At 39.2% G+C, this 14001-nt stretch overlaps 1 protein-coding gene and 1 long non-coding RNA gene across 2 annotated transcripts; both read right to left on the minus strand.

Moving 5' to 3' along the window:
* Nucleotides 1-76: 76 nt before the first annotated feature.
* znf830 (zinc finger protein 830) lies at nt 77-4912 on the minus strand. Its single transcript, XM_016247913.1, has 2 exons — nt 4457-4912; nt 77-2520 (listed from the first exon to the last, which is right to left on the minus strand). The coding sequence occupies exons 1-2, from the start codon at nt 4854-4856 to the stop codon at nt 1904-1906; spliced, it is 1017 nt and encodes a 338-aa protein (XP_016103399.1). The 5' UTR covers nt 4857-4912; the 3' UTR covers nt 77-1903.
* A 3765-nt stretch (nt 4913-8677) lies between these two features.
* Nucleotides 8678-13761, minus strand: LOC107563125 (uncharacterized). Its single transcript, XR_001606078.1, has 4 exons — nt 13684-13761; nt 13415-13594; nt 8964-9109; nt 8678-8715 (listed from the first exon to the last, which is right to left on the minus strand). It is a non-coding gene; the product is annotated as an uncharacterized lncRNA (long non-coding RNA).
* Nucleotides 13762-14001: the final 240 nt, after the last annotated feature.

The following is a 14001-nucleotide window of genomic DNA, read 5'->3' on the forward strand; positions in this document are numbered from 1 at the left end:
TGATTCACCGACGCTGGTGGTTTACACACTGACTGACCTCAGAGTCGCTCCTCACGCACTGGATGTGTTTGTTCTGCTCAGCGGAGTTTGATCAAGTAGTTTGAAAACCCTTAACGAAACCCATAACCCGCCGGATTATCAGATAATCACAGCCGCGTTCACCTGTTTAATGATTCAGACGCCTTCATCTCACACACCTGTCAGGAACAGGCCATAAATCAGCACAAAATCAAAGGACGTATATCTTACCAAAAGAAAATTAAGATGTTGTGAATTTCTGACGTTGTTTTAATGCAGTTTTAGCCTGAGTCTCATTCCTGTAATGACAAATCATGCTCGTTTTTCTTGTACTGCTGATTTAAATCAATCTGATAATACAGTAAACTGGTATATTACTGTCATGAGATTCACCTGTAAAAATAGTTATTATAAACCCATCAGAAGCAAAAATCTGGATGCATTAAATTCATGAGAAAATGCTCCGTGTGTTTATTTCACATCTATTAATGCCTCTTACAGACTTAATACAGTTAGGCTTCATTTTCTTCGACAAATACTCCCATGATTCTTGAAGTGTGACCCGATTTCACGAGATTCACTCTTACATATTTAAATATTTATGTCTCAAGAATGATTTTGACGTCTGTATAAACTGAGGGAAATGAAGCTCTGTCAGATCTAGCAATAATATGATCCATACAACTGCTTTTAGTAAATATAATCATCAGATATTTAAAAGAGTATAATGCAGTGCACTTGTTTTATCAGATTTAGTTTTTAATTTAAAGTAATGTTCGAGGGTAATTGCTTGTGCGAAGCATTTCTGATCTGTAGAGGAACAGCGTGAGGATGGAGATCATGAATGTGTGTGTGTATATATATCTATTTCTGCGTGGAGTGAATGGTTTCTGCACTCCGCTTGTGTTGGGCTGCAGACGTTTGGAAATCATGTCTCAAACTTTACTGTCGCTTCATGAAACCAGATAAAAGCTGTACAGATTGTAGAACTGGACATTTCTATGTATGAAACTAATTTTAAGCAGTAGGAATATGTGTGATCAGACAACATGTACATGTGTTTTGCATGTTCTCTTTAATGTAACATGAATAAAAGCTCATTTTATTTAAGTTTGTGTAGATATATTTCTGTTTGTTCTTGTCCTTTATTTAGGCATTGCAAAGGAACACAAAAGATATCGAGTGATGTTAGGGTTGCCAAGAAGTTTGATCTGCTTCTGCGAGGCTGTTCAGAATGCAGTCGAGTGCATTACTAAAACCAAGAAATATGAGCATAACAGCCCATTATTATCAGATCTTTATTGGCGACCTGTCAGGATTCCTTTTAAACTCAATCATCAGACGAGCCGATCGTTCTCTTCTTAACGCTGATCAGACATTGATCTTTTTTGTCTTCTGGGAATTATGCAAGTATATTATTTGTCTTCTGAAGGGCAGTACTGTATGAAAACAATATCTAACAAAATACACACATCTTCATCCTGTTCAAACGTTTACACTCCCTAATTCTTAATGCAAAGTGTGTATATTACGGCTGTCAACTGAATAAAAAAATAATTGCATATATAAAATATACGCATACATTTTGTTTTATCATCATTCATTGCACACCACAAATATTGACTGTTTGTATTATATTGTCCTCGTCCAGCTCTGAACTGATAATAACGCAGGTGTGTTGTGAAGTAGCTGTAGGCCATTCTGATGATTACAGATAAAGAGTGAGGAATCAGACGGAGAAAAACCAGCAGATCAAAGCATCTGCAGAACTACAGACAAACCGCATGTGCTTTATGAAAACTTCACAATGCATTCTGATTTAATAAATCTCTGTACAGAAGCAGTAGCAAACAAAACTGGAAACATCAGAGAAACACTGAAGGTGTTAAGCGAGAGCACCTTTGGCCCTCCAGTCCTGCGTCAGCACATGCATCAGCTCTTCTTCATCCTCCTCCTCCTCGCCGGCGTCTGGCTGCGCCTCGGCTCTCTGCTGTCTCTCTCTCTCCATCGCGCTCTTCACCTCCTGTCTGGTGCGCAACACCTCCACCCGCCGGAAGCACTCGATCTGCTCGTTGATCTCATCGATCTGCCGCTCCAGGCGTCCCTCCTCATCATCCTCGGCGACGATGGCGTCAGACGCGCTGTTCACCTGCCGCATCTCCTTCTGGAACTCCTCCCACTCCTTGTCCATCTGGTCTCGCGGCGTGTCCACCTGACGCACTTTAGCGTCGCGCACCGGGTCGTCGAAGAAGCCCTCGGGTAAGGCTTCGGCCGCGTGGTCCTTCCTCTCCGTGGCGCTCTCCTCGCCGTCGTCCGGTTTGGACACTGAGCCGGAGTGAGAGACGGAGGAGACGCTGCTGTCGAAGAAATCTGCCGGGACTCCGTCTTTAGCTTCTTCATCATCATCATCATCATCATCACCGTAGAGTCCAGCGAGGAGCCCCAGACCCGCAGACTGACGTGAAGACGAGGCCGTGTCCTCCGGCTGTCCTCCCGCGGCACCTGTTCACATCACACACACTTCATTCATCTCAAACAGACCCACACCAGAGCCGTTTAGAGGCTCAAACACACACCTGAACCTGCATCTGAAGACGCACCTCTTCCCTGTGTTTTAGCCTGTCATCAACACCGAGACGGCCTCTCCCACATGGATCAATGTGAGTTTAGTCTGACTGTGAAACGCTGACGTGTGTTTATACTCCTATACATCAGTGGTGTGTGCGGCTCACTTTAATAAAGCTGCAGTGAGAGGTTTAGAGCATCAGTGAGCGCTGGGATGTGCCAGAAGAACAGCCAGATTTCTCTGAATCATCTCAGTGAGCGTTTATGATGTTTACTGCAGTGATTTAAGAGTTTTCAGGCCTGATCGTGTGGACGAGCGACTTCTGGAAAACTCTGAAACTAAAAAATCTACTTGATATATATTCAGATATTTACATTAAGATATATTCAACTGAACCCAGCAACCGGAAGAAAAATAAACACGTTTCTAGAGCAGACAGATGAATAATTAGGCTATATGCAGAAATGTATTCTGAGTGGGGTCAAAGGTCAGATTACAGGCATTTTGACCCCGTTTACACCAGAGTTGCCAAGTCCGCGTGTTATACGCAACTTTGGGCTTCTTTTTTTGTAAAGTTGTGTGAAAAATCCCGGGTGCGGTTTTTGGGCTTATTTTTAAAAATATGGTTGTTAGGGAAATCTGACAAGCAGCTTCGTTTCTTTCTTTATGTTGCCGTATTCTCCAGTGCACTGATGGACACCCCGTCTCCTCGCAGTTACCAGCCAACCAGTGCAGTATTATCAGTGCTGCAGCGTAATCTGCCAGATGTTCCTCGCCTCGTTGGAGGACATCAGGCTCAATAAGACGCTGTAACCCAAGCGATGATAGAAGCAGACGTAGAGGAGCGGGATGGCTTTCTTTTAGCCTCATTTTTTACAATGTTTTTGTAATGTATTCATTATCATCGTGTGGACGAGCGACTTCTGGAAAACTCTGAAACTAAAAAATCTACTTGATATATATTCAGATATTTACATTAAGATATATTCAACTGAACCCAGCAACCGGAAGAAAAATAAACACGTTTCTAGAGCAGACAGATGAATAATTAGGCTATATGCAGAAATGTATTCTGAGTGGGGTCAAAGGTCAGATTACAGGCATTTTGACCCCGTTTACACCAGAGTTGCCAAGTCCGCGTGTTATACGCAACTTTGGGCTTCTTTTTTTGTAAAGTTGTGTGAAAAATCCCGGGTGAGGTTTTTGGGCTTATTTTTAAAAATATGGTTGTTAGGGAAATCTGACGAGCAGCTTCGTTTCTTTCTTTATGTTGCCGTATTCTCCAGTGCACTGATGGACACCCCGTCTGCTCGCAGTTACCAGCCAACCAGTGCAGTATTATCAGTGCTGCAGCGTAATCTGCCAGATGTTCCTCGCCTCGTTGGAGGACATCAGGCTCAATAAGACGCTGCAACCCAAGCGATGATAGAAGCAGACGTAGAGGAGCGGGATGGCTTTCTTTTAGCCTCATTTTTTACAATGTTTTTGTAATGTATTCATCATCGGGCTGTACTGAAAACAAGTAGTCCTACACTAATACTAAGAGTAAATAGGTGGCTATGTTGCAGCTCTAGTGTTTCTCTAAGCTGCTGAGGAGTTCTGTTCTCACTTTGTTGCAGTTTGCGGATTTTTGTCAAATAACTTCTGCTTTTGCTTTTCAGATAAAAGAGTGGCTTCAGTTTAATATGTAGCAGGCTCATTTATTGGTAATAAATAATGTTGGTGATAATAAATCATCAAACAAATACTGGGCTTGTTTTTGAAGCTGCGGTGGCTTATTTGTCTCGCGAGAGTTGGCAGCAGTGGTTTACACCTGTATGAAACACGTGCTGATAGATCTTATGACTGTGACGCTGAAGGTTCGAGTCTCACCTGCGCCTGCGGTGAGCGGCAGCTTCGCGCGTTTCCCGGATGTAGACGCGGGCTCCGGCGCGGGCCTCTTCAGCGCGGAGGATGATGAAGATGCTTCAGTGCTGTCTCTGTTCTTCAGCTGGCTGACTGTATCTTTGTGCTGTTTTCCCAGCACGTGTGTCTGCCAGAGCAGCGCGCTCCTCACCGGCGCGTTGCACAGCGCGCAGCTCAGCTGACCCACACTGTTGTATTTGGCGTGCGGCGAGTCGACGCGTTTCTGTCGCTCGCTCGATAGTTTCTTCTCCTTCATAAACCGCCGTAAATCCTCTTGATTTACCACCTTCTTCCCCTTCTGCATCGAAGCCATCTCTTCGCAGGCTCGTCGCGGGTAAATGACGCGTTGTCGGCGTCGAGCCTTCATTGAGTCGCACCGGAAACACGTACAGCTCGAACACCAGCGAAAGCCTGCAGGACCCAGTGAGGACCCGGGATCATTAACTAACGCATACACACTTCTGATAAATGCTGCAAATGTAGTGTTTGGATTTTAGAAGAAGCTTCAGCAACATCCCACATCAAAGAATGCTATAGTAACTTATAATAAATACTGTAGTGTTTTTGAACCATACTGTAGTAAAGTGTAGTATACTGTATATATTATAGTATTTACAGCACTTTAATGAATGCTACTGCAGTATTAACTAGTCATAAATACTGTAGTATACTTTAGCTTTTACTACTGTTAACTGTAGGGTATTGTAGTTTAATATAATATAAACTTAGTACAGTATTGAGTAAAGTAATGTGTTTATATGACTGCAGTTGTTATATTACCACAGCAATTATAGAATTACCACAACAAATTCATTAATTTAATAAAACAATATAGTATTTATTTACTCTAAATTACTATAGTATTTTTTCATGTGTTTGATTTTATGAATGGTTTATTTTGTGGTTTGACTGTTCTCTGTCTGCGTTACAGAAATATGATCACTATCAGCTGACTGTCAGCTCCATCTATATATGATCTGTTTAGTACGATGGTTTCAGATAGTATCATGTTTTATCAAACTTAACTTGTCCTAAGACTCAGAATATATGAAGTTTGCCAAACAGACACTTCATGACAGGACTTCACCACCCTCTGTTGTACACTAATTCACCGGGACAGTGTCAGTTAATTATTATTATTGTTATTGTTTAATGGGATGATTAGATGTCCAGTATGGATTCATGGCTATACAGAGATGAAAATCCTGCAGAGTGAACCTTTAAAATGACACTTCCTCATCCAGATTTGCAGTTATAACATCAGTAGTAAATGCACATATTACCTGTGCTCAGGGTGTGAACTACGGGGGAGCTAGAGGCAGCTCGGCTCCTCTTAATCAAACATGGGCTCCCCTGAAAACATGATTTGTGACATTTTGGGGGGTCTCAAAAATATTGACAATGTGTTATTTTGACGTGCATCTTCAGGTTTGTGTAATGTGATCCTCGTGGATTATTATGTGTAAAATTGCAAAAATATCATTCATTCATGCATGACGACGATTAAAACCTAATTCACTTCAATAAAGATAACTATACATGCTACTCTTGTCATGAGCATCAAGGTGTGGGGCGCTGCGGTGCAAACTCCACTCATGTTTAGGACATGTTAACTCAAAGATTCGTAGAAAACATATAAACGCTGGACTCTGTGGTCGATTCTGTGTTAAGGTAAGGCGTGTTATTCGCAGTTATGTGTTGTGGCTGGGTTGTTATAGGCCTGCGTGACTCTGGATGTCGTAGGCCTGACTGAACGGAGGAATTATGGTATTCTTCTGTAGCCTGACGACGAGTAACATTTTAAGCGTTGTTCATGTGAACTCAAAGACAGCCTGATGCTTTGTTTATAGACTATTTGTGGGTGGCTGTTTGTTGTTTCACCTATCAATTCGTGTCGATAAAGTATAATAGGGTAAATCCTGTATATTGATTTTTCCTATATAGTGCTAGCATAAAGCAAGTAATGTATCTATGTAAGACATTGTAAGCCCTCTTTTGAGCGTCCCCCCCCATTATAAAAAAAAACAAGTGGGCTCCCCCAAAGTCCACGGTGACCCCAAACACTGCCTGTGCTCAAATCTCCTGATTTATTTTTCAGAAGTGTAAACCATCTGATTTAGAATTATTTGCTGTTTCTGTTCAACTGAATGACTAAAGCCCCATAAATGCAGTTACAAAAGATCATGTTGGATTTTAGAGTAGAAATACATGAGAGAATTCGATGTTCAGATATTTAGTGTTCATTGAGTGGAACTAATTTCTCATGTCATGAAGGTTTAGAAGATCAGACATCTGATGACAGATAATCATTCATCAGGCAGCAAAGTGTTAAAGAATACAAGATACGGACATGCAGGATGATAAAGACTAACTTTACTCTCGTTCAACACCTATCAGGAAGTGATTGATGGATTATTATTTCTGAAGACAAATGCGAAAGGGAATCAGTAATTATAGAGAATGCGATTGGTTATGCCTGCATAATAACCCTGTATCTCCTGCCAGAATTCATCAGCACATACTCAGGGTACAACATGCCAAGAACATGAAGTGCAATACAATGCTGTACAATAACACTGAAATACAACCAGAATATTCAGAATAACAAGTTTTATTTGCACACATCTACAATATAATGAATTAAGGTACAAAACAACAGTGAATGTCTCAAACAGCAATGCAACAATAAATTATTTTACTTTTCTTTAAACTTAAAATAACAGGCTGAGAGTTAGACTAAATGTATTTAGTGTTTATTTACAAATCATGCAATCATGCACATTTCTTCCCTCATTATTCAGGCAGGTTTCATTTTTTGAAGAGCTTATCCTCATCATTCCGCTTGGTTCTTATGACTGCCTTTATCTCAGATGTGGAAACACTATTTTGGATGTAGTCTGGAAAAACAAACAAACAAAAACAATCAGAAATTCTTTCAGTTACACTTTTCACCACAGGCATATATTAGTATGCTTAAAATAAATCTTGAAATGTGATGTCACCAAGTGTTTGTGAAAAGTATTCATACTACTCCCAGTTCATTTCTCATGGCATATTGGTCAGCATTAACAATGTCTTTGAACACTCCAGGTAAAAGACGTTAAAAGTTCACCCTAAAATGAAAATCCTGTCATCAATTATCATGTGAACTCAAAGACAGCCTGATGCTTTGTTTATAGACTATTTGTGGGTGGCTGTTTGTTGTTTCACCTATCAATTCGTGTCGATAAAGTATAATAGGGTAAATCCTGTATATTGATTTTTCCTATATAGTGCTAGCATAAAGCAAGTAATGTATCTATGTAAGACATTGTAAGCCCTCTTTTGAGCGTCCCCCCCCATTATAAAAAAAAACAAGTGGGCTCCCCCAAAGTCCACGGTGACCCCAAACACTGCCTGTGCTCAAATCTCCTGATTTATTTTTCAGAAGTGTAAACCATCTGATTTAGAATTATTTGCTGTTTCTGTTCAACTGAATGACTAAAGCCCCATAAATGCAGTTACAAAAGATCATGTTGGATTTTAGAGTAGAAATACATGAGAGAATTCGATGTTCAGATATTTAGTGTTCATTGAGTGGAACTAATTTCTCATGTCATGAAGGTTTAGAAGATCAGACATCTGATGACAGATAATCATTCATCAGGCAGCAAAGTGTTAAAGAATACAAGATACGGACATGCAGGATGATAAAGACTAACTTTACTCTCGTTCAACACCTATCAGGAAGTGATTGATGGATTATTATTTCTGAAGACAAATGCGAAAGGGAATCAGTAATTATAGAGAATGCGATTGGTTATGCCTGCATAATAACCCTGTATCTCCTGCCAGAATTCATCAGCACATACTCAGGGTACAACATGCCAAGAACATGAAGTGCAATACAATGCTGTACAATAACACTGAAATACAACCAGAATATTCAGAATAACAAGTTTTATTTGCACACATCTACAATATAATGAATTAAGGTACAAAACAACAGTGAATGTCTCAAACAGCAATGCAACAATAAATTATTTTACTTTTCTTTAAACTTAAAATAACAGGCTGAGAGTTAGACTAAATGTATTTAGTGTTTATTTACAAATCATGCAATCATGCCCATTTCTTCCCTCATTATTCAGGCAGGTTTCATTTTTTGAAGAGCTTATCCTCATCATTCCGCTTGGTTCTTATGACTGCCTTTATCTCAGATGTGGAAACACTATTTTGGATGTAGTCTGGAAAAACAAACAAACAAAAACAATCAGAAATTCTTTCAGTTACACTTTTCACCACAGGCATATATTAGTATGCTTAAAATAAATCTTGAAATGTGATGTCACCAAGTGTTTGTGAAAAGTATTCATTCTACTCCCAGTTCATTTCTCATGGCATATTGGTCAGCATTAACAATGTCTTTGAACACTCCAGGTAAAAGACGTTAAAAGTTCACCCTAAAATGAAAATCCTGTCATCAATTTCTCACCGTCATGTCGTTCCAAGTGTTTCGTTCACCTTTCGCACATCTTTCGTTCAACTTCAGAACACAAATTAAAATCTTTATAATGATAATGAAGCTTCTGTCCCTCCACTGAGTCCATGCAACTACCCCTTGCACAATAACATGCATTTCTGGAAAAAAGCATAAACACAATCATGTTTAAATACTGTACAGAGTCCTCCACAATTATTTTCCCTCTTTATTATTTAGTTTTTTTGTTCAGAATTCTAACCTTAAAACACACCAGTGGTGTAGTCGGGGCCATACGCAAGTATACGCCGTATGCTTACTTTTTTCCCTGGGATGTTTGCGTATTACGACTTCTAAGGATCAATATTTGCGTATACCCTCGGTATACCCACTTGTTTTGTTGCTTCGCAAGTCCGTAATCTACTGTCATGTAGCTTCCCCTTTAATGGTGTCCCATACTGCTGTGTGAAATTCGTGATTCTTTGTAATTGGTGCAATATCACTTCTGTCATTCAACGCCGCTCATTGTCGCTCGCGCTTCGTGTTTTGAGCCGCACTGAGCGAAGTTCTCGTGCTGCAACAGTGGATACACGCCGTAAGGAAATATGGTAATAGTGAGTGCACGGATTTGAGTGGAGACGTTCTCTCATTAGTAGCCTATCGAAAAAGGAAGCCCAATATGATAGTGTGGCCACGTCGTGAAAATTACTTTCGAATATTTTTACTAACACCCCGACCCGAGCCTCCGTTACATAAAATATAGATCTAACCGAGGAATGAGCCGTATGCAGTTACTGAAGAGAGAGAGCAGAAGAGAGTGCGTGAATGTGAATTACTCGCATATGACTGGCTTTCCCAAAACTATTTTATTGATAAAGTCTTTGTGTTTGTAAGAGAGAGAACACGCTGTCCAACAATTAATGCCACGGATCCCCAAATATAATCCCTTAAAGCGGGCGTACACGGTGCCATTCTGAAGGTCGGAACGTCGTGAGCTCTGGCACATGTCACGATTGAGTGTATCCGAAAATCGTTCGGAGGCAGTCACACACGACACGAATTTACTACGATTTTGCAAACTCTGACGTAAGCATTACGTTTCGCGCCATTCATAATAATATGGATTCTGAGGACGAAATAGTTTTCTTTGTGGCAGGCGGCTTGTGACGTCCCAAAAAAAACAAAAAAAAAACAAAGACAAAGCAGAGAAAAGCATGGACTTTCTGTTCTTCATAAAGAACTCGAGGGAGTAGGCCATTTCTGAATTTCTGCTCGTTTTGCCAGAAATACAACAGGCATATTCGTTCATGAAACTGAATGGCAAATTTGGCACATTCGGAATAACAAATAAAAAATAGAACTGTATAATTAAACTAAAATTATTATAGACTATATGGTTTTTGTCATCTTCTGATTGGTCAACTTCAGATGGATCGCCAAATCTTCTGGTTAAACCGCACATACGCCACGAATTTAAACCGACTACATCTGATTTTTTTTTACATGTTTGAAAATTATCGGGAGGACGGGAGGTGCTCGTAACGTCTCTTTTTTCTTTACGACTACACCACTGAAACACACACACACATATATATATATACATACAGTATGAGTGAAAAGTGGCCAAGTATGGTGACCCATACTCAGAATTAGTGCTCTGCATTTAACCCATCCAATGTGAGGGCACTTCAGTCGTGGTATTGAAGGTGGGAGAGAGTGCTGTACATTCACTCCCCCCACCTACAATCCCTGCCGGTACGAGACTTGAACCTCAGCAACCTTTGGGTTACGAGTCCAACTCTCTAACCATTAGGCCACGACATCCCCAAATATATATATATTTGTTTGGTTCTAAAATTGAGTTCCCGCCAAAATCAGTGTTGTATCTGGTCGGTATTGAAAAGTTAATTTTTAATTTTACGCAGAATGTGATACATCCGCTCAACCAATCACAGCGCACCATTTCACGCATTGTAAACAGTAACTGACAAGCTATGCAATATCACGTTCATAATCGCAGATGAATTGCCTTCGATTATGAACGCGATATTGCATAGCTTGTCAGTGATCTACGGCTCTGTGTATTAAATGCCACTCTATCTGAAAGCACGTGATGGAGATTTACTACTAATCACAGAACCGGCTTTACTGACCAGATGCGCATAACAATCGCATGCAATTTACATATATTTACATTGTCATTTTGCAGACGCTTTTATCCAAAGCTACTTACAATTAGGGGATACATAAAGCGATTCTTCTTAAAGAGGCAAACAGACACAGGAAGTGCTCGTAACATCAAGTTTCAGGCAATTTTCAAATAAGTACAAGCTAGAAAGAGAAGGAATAAATAAAGAGAAAGACATTTTTTTGTATTTTATTTTTTTTATTTAAGATGAAGTCGAGTAGCGTTGAAAGAGATGAGTTTTCAGCTGTCGCTTGAACATTGTCAGGGATTCAACATTCCGAATAGTGGTGGGAAGATCATTCCAGCAGCCAGGAACTGTGAACGAGAATGTTCTGGAAAGTGATTTTGAGCCTCTCTGTGATGGTACCACGAGGCGTCGCTCACTAGCGGATCTCAGACTTCTGAAGGGGATGTAAATTCGTAGTAGTGAGTGGAAGTAGGCGGGTGCTGAGCCTGTGGCTGTTCTATATGCAAGCATCAATGTCTTGAACTTGATGCGAGCCGCGACCGGTAGCCAGTGCAAGGAGATAAAGAGAGGTGTAACATGGGCTCTTTTGGGCTCGTTGAAGACCAGTCGTGCCGCTGCATTCTGAATAATTTGTAGAGGTTTGATTGTGCTTGATGGAAGTCCAGCCAGAAGAGCATTGCAGTAGTCCAGCCTAGAGATGACAAGGGCCTGGACAAGAAGTTGTGCAGCATGCTCCGTTAGAAAGGGCCTGATCTTTCTGATGTTGTGCAATGCAAACCTGCAAGATCGAGCTTTTTTTTGCAATGTGGTCTTTGAAGGTCAGCTGGTCATCAAACATTACACCAAGATTTCTGACCGAAGTTGATGGGGTAATTGTATAAGAACCTAGCTGGATGGAGAAATCATTCTGGAGAGTTGGAGTGGCAATTATATATATTATAATGTATAATATATACATGATATACACATGATATATAACAAGACATTTTTCTGCCTTGAAGAGCTGTGAAAATTGTCATGGTACTGGAAAATATACACCTCTAAATTATGTATAGTTGATTTATATATAAAATAGTATAATATTACAACACAAATGTTATATAAATATTATATAATTAATTATATCAATGTTATGATATATATATATATATATATATATATATATATATATATAATTTACAAATATATGTAAATATATTAATTGGAATACAGTATATAGAATATATGTGTTCCACAGTTAATGTGCCCCCTTCATTTAATACTTTAATTTAATACTAGGTGTGCATTACATGATTTTAAGGCATGAGGTGGAGGCAAAGAACCACCCGACATGGAACGGTTTGCCTCTGTGAAGTCCACTAAAATTGTGTAATACACACTTGTTAAAGCTAGGTTAAAAAGTTAAGTTGAAGCTGCCCTTAAAGGAATAGCTAACCCAAAAATGTTGTCATTAATTGGTTACCATTGTGTCATTTCACATGTGTAAGGCCTTCATTCCTCTTTGGAACACAAACAAAGATATTTTTAAAGAAATCAGAGTTTTCTGACCCTGCAGACAGCAACGCAACTTACACATTCAAGTTCCAGAATGGTAGGAAAGACATCATTAAAGTAATTCATGTGACTCCAGTTGTTGTAACTCAATTTTATGAAGTGACGTGTGTTTGTGTCAAAAATATATATATATATATATTTTAAAAAATATATATTTTACAACTTATTTACAAAAATATTGATCTATAATGTGCATTCACGAGAGCATCACAATGCATGAGTGTTGTGTTCATGCGACAGAAGACAAAATTGAGGTTAAACCACTGGAGTCACATGGATTACTTTCACAATGTCTTTCCTACTGTTCTGGAACTTGAATGTGTAAGTTGCATTGCTGCCTATAGAGGGGTCAGAAAGCTATTGGATTTCATCAAACATATCTTAATTTGTGTTTTGAAGATGAACAAAGGTCTTACAGATTTGTAACGACATGAGGGTGCGTAGTAAATAACAGAATGCAAATTTTGGGGTTTGTGTTTGTGGAGTACAATTTGACTGGAAGGGTAAAACTAAAAGTTAATTTTCATTAGTTTTTTTGGTTCCAGGTCATTAGATCTATCGTTTTGACTGGATGTGTGTGCTACAGTAAAAGCCGCACATTAATTTAGAATGGTGATTAAACTGATTGTAATTATCTATGCATTCATTGTTTTAATGTACACCTTCCAGTCAATCAGAGATAATCAAAGAAAATAAACTGTTGAGAGCTGACATTAAGCATTGAGAATAATTGCTGATATAACTAGATTTCATTACCTTTCCACTCCCTCAGCTCTCTTTCTGTTTTCATACTGAATTGGCACTAATATTGTAAATCTTCTTTTAGCTCTTTGATTAACTCCTTAATCTCTTTATGTCTGAAGATCTCTTACATGGCTGAGGAGACAGAGGACTTGGTACACTTGATTTCTCCAGCACTCCCACAGGTCTTAGTTCCTGAAGTACAATATCAGTTATTATGCATTCTAAACTATAAAGATAATAGTTTATAAAAGATAAAAGAAATAAAGTAGATTACTGCTCACCATTATTTGAGTGCTTCCTTCACCACAGCCATTATCTTCTGTTGAATTATATTTTTGGTCTTCTTTTTTTGGTTGTTATTAGTGTTGCTTTCGTCAACAAATTATGACTAAATATCGTCGTCAACGAACCTTTATCACGTGACGAAAACGAGACGAGACGAAAATGCTGGTCATGTGACGATGACTATAATTAAATGTATAATGCAATATCGTTGACCGATAAAAACGAGACTAAATGTGGTTTACAAAATAAAAACTATGCTAAAATGTCTCTTCATTTTTGTTGACCAAAACGAGACGAAACGAAATGTTATAACG

This window comes from Sinocyclocheilus grahami, unplaced genomic scaffold (genome assembly GCF_001515645.1).
Source record: "Sinocyclocheilus grahami isolate Dianchi unplaced genomic scaffold, SAMN03320097.WGS_v1.1 scaffold857.1, whole genome shotgun sequence".
In the NCBI taxonomy this organism is placed as follows: domain Eukaryota; kingdom Metazoa; phylum Chordata; class Actinopteri; order Cypriniformes; family Cyprinidae; genus Sinocyclocheilus; species Sinocyclocheilus grahami.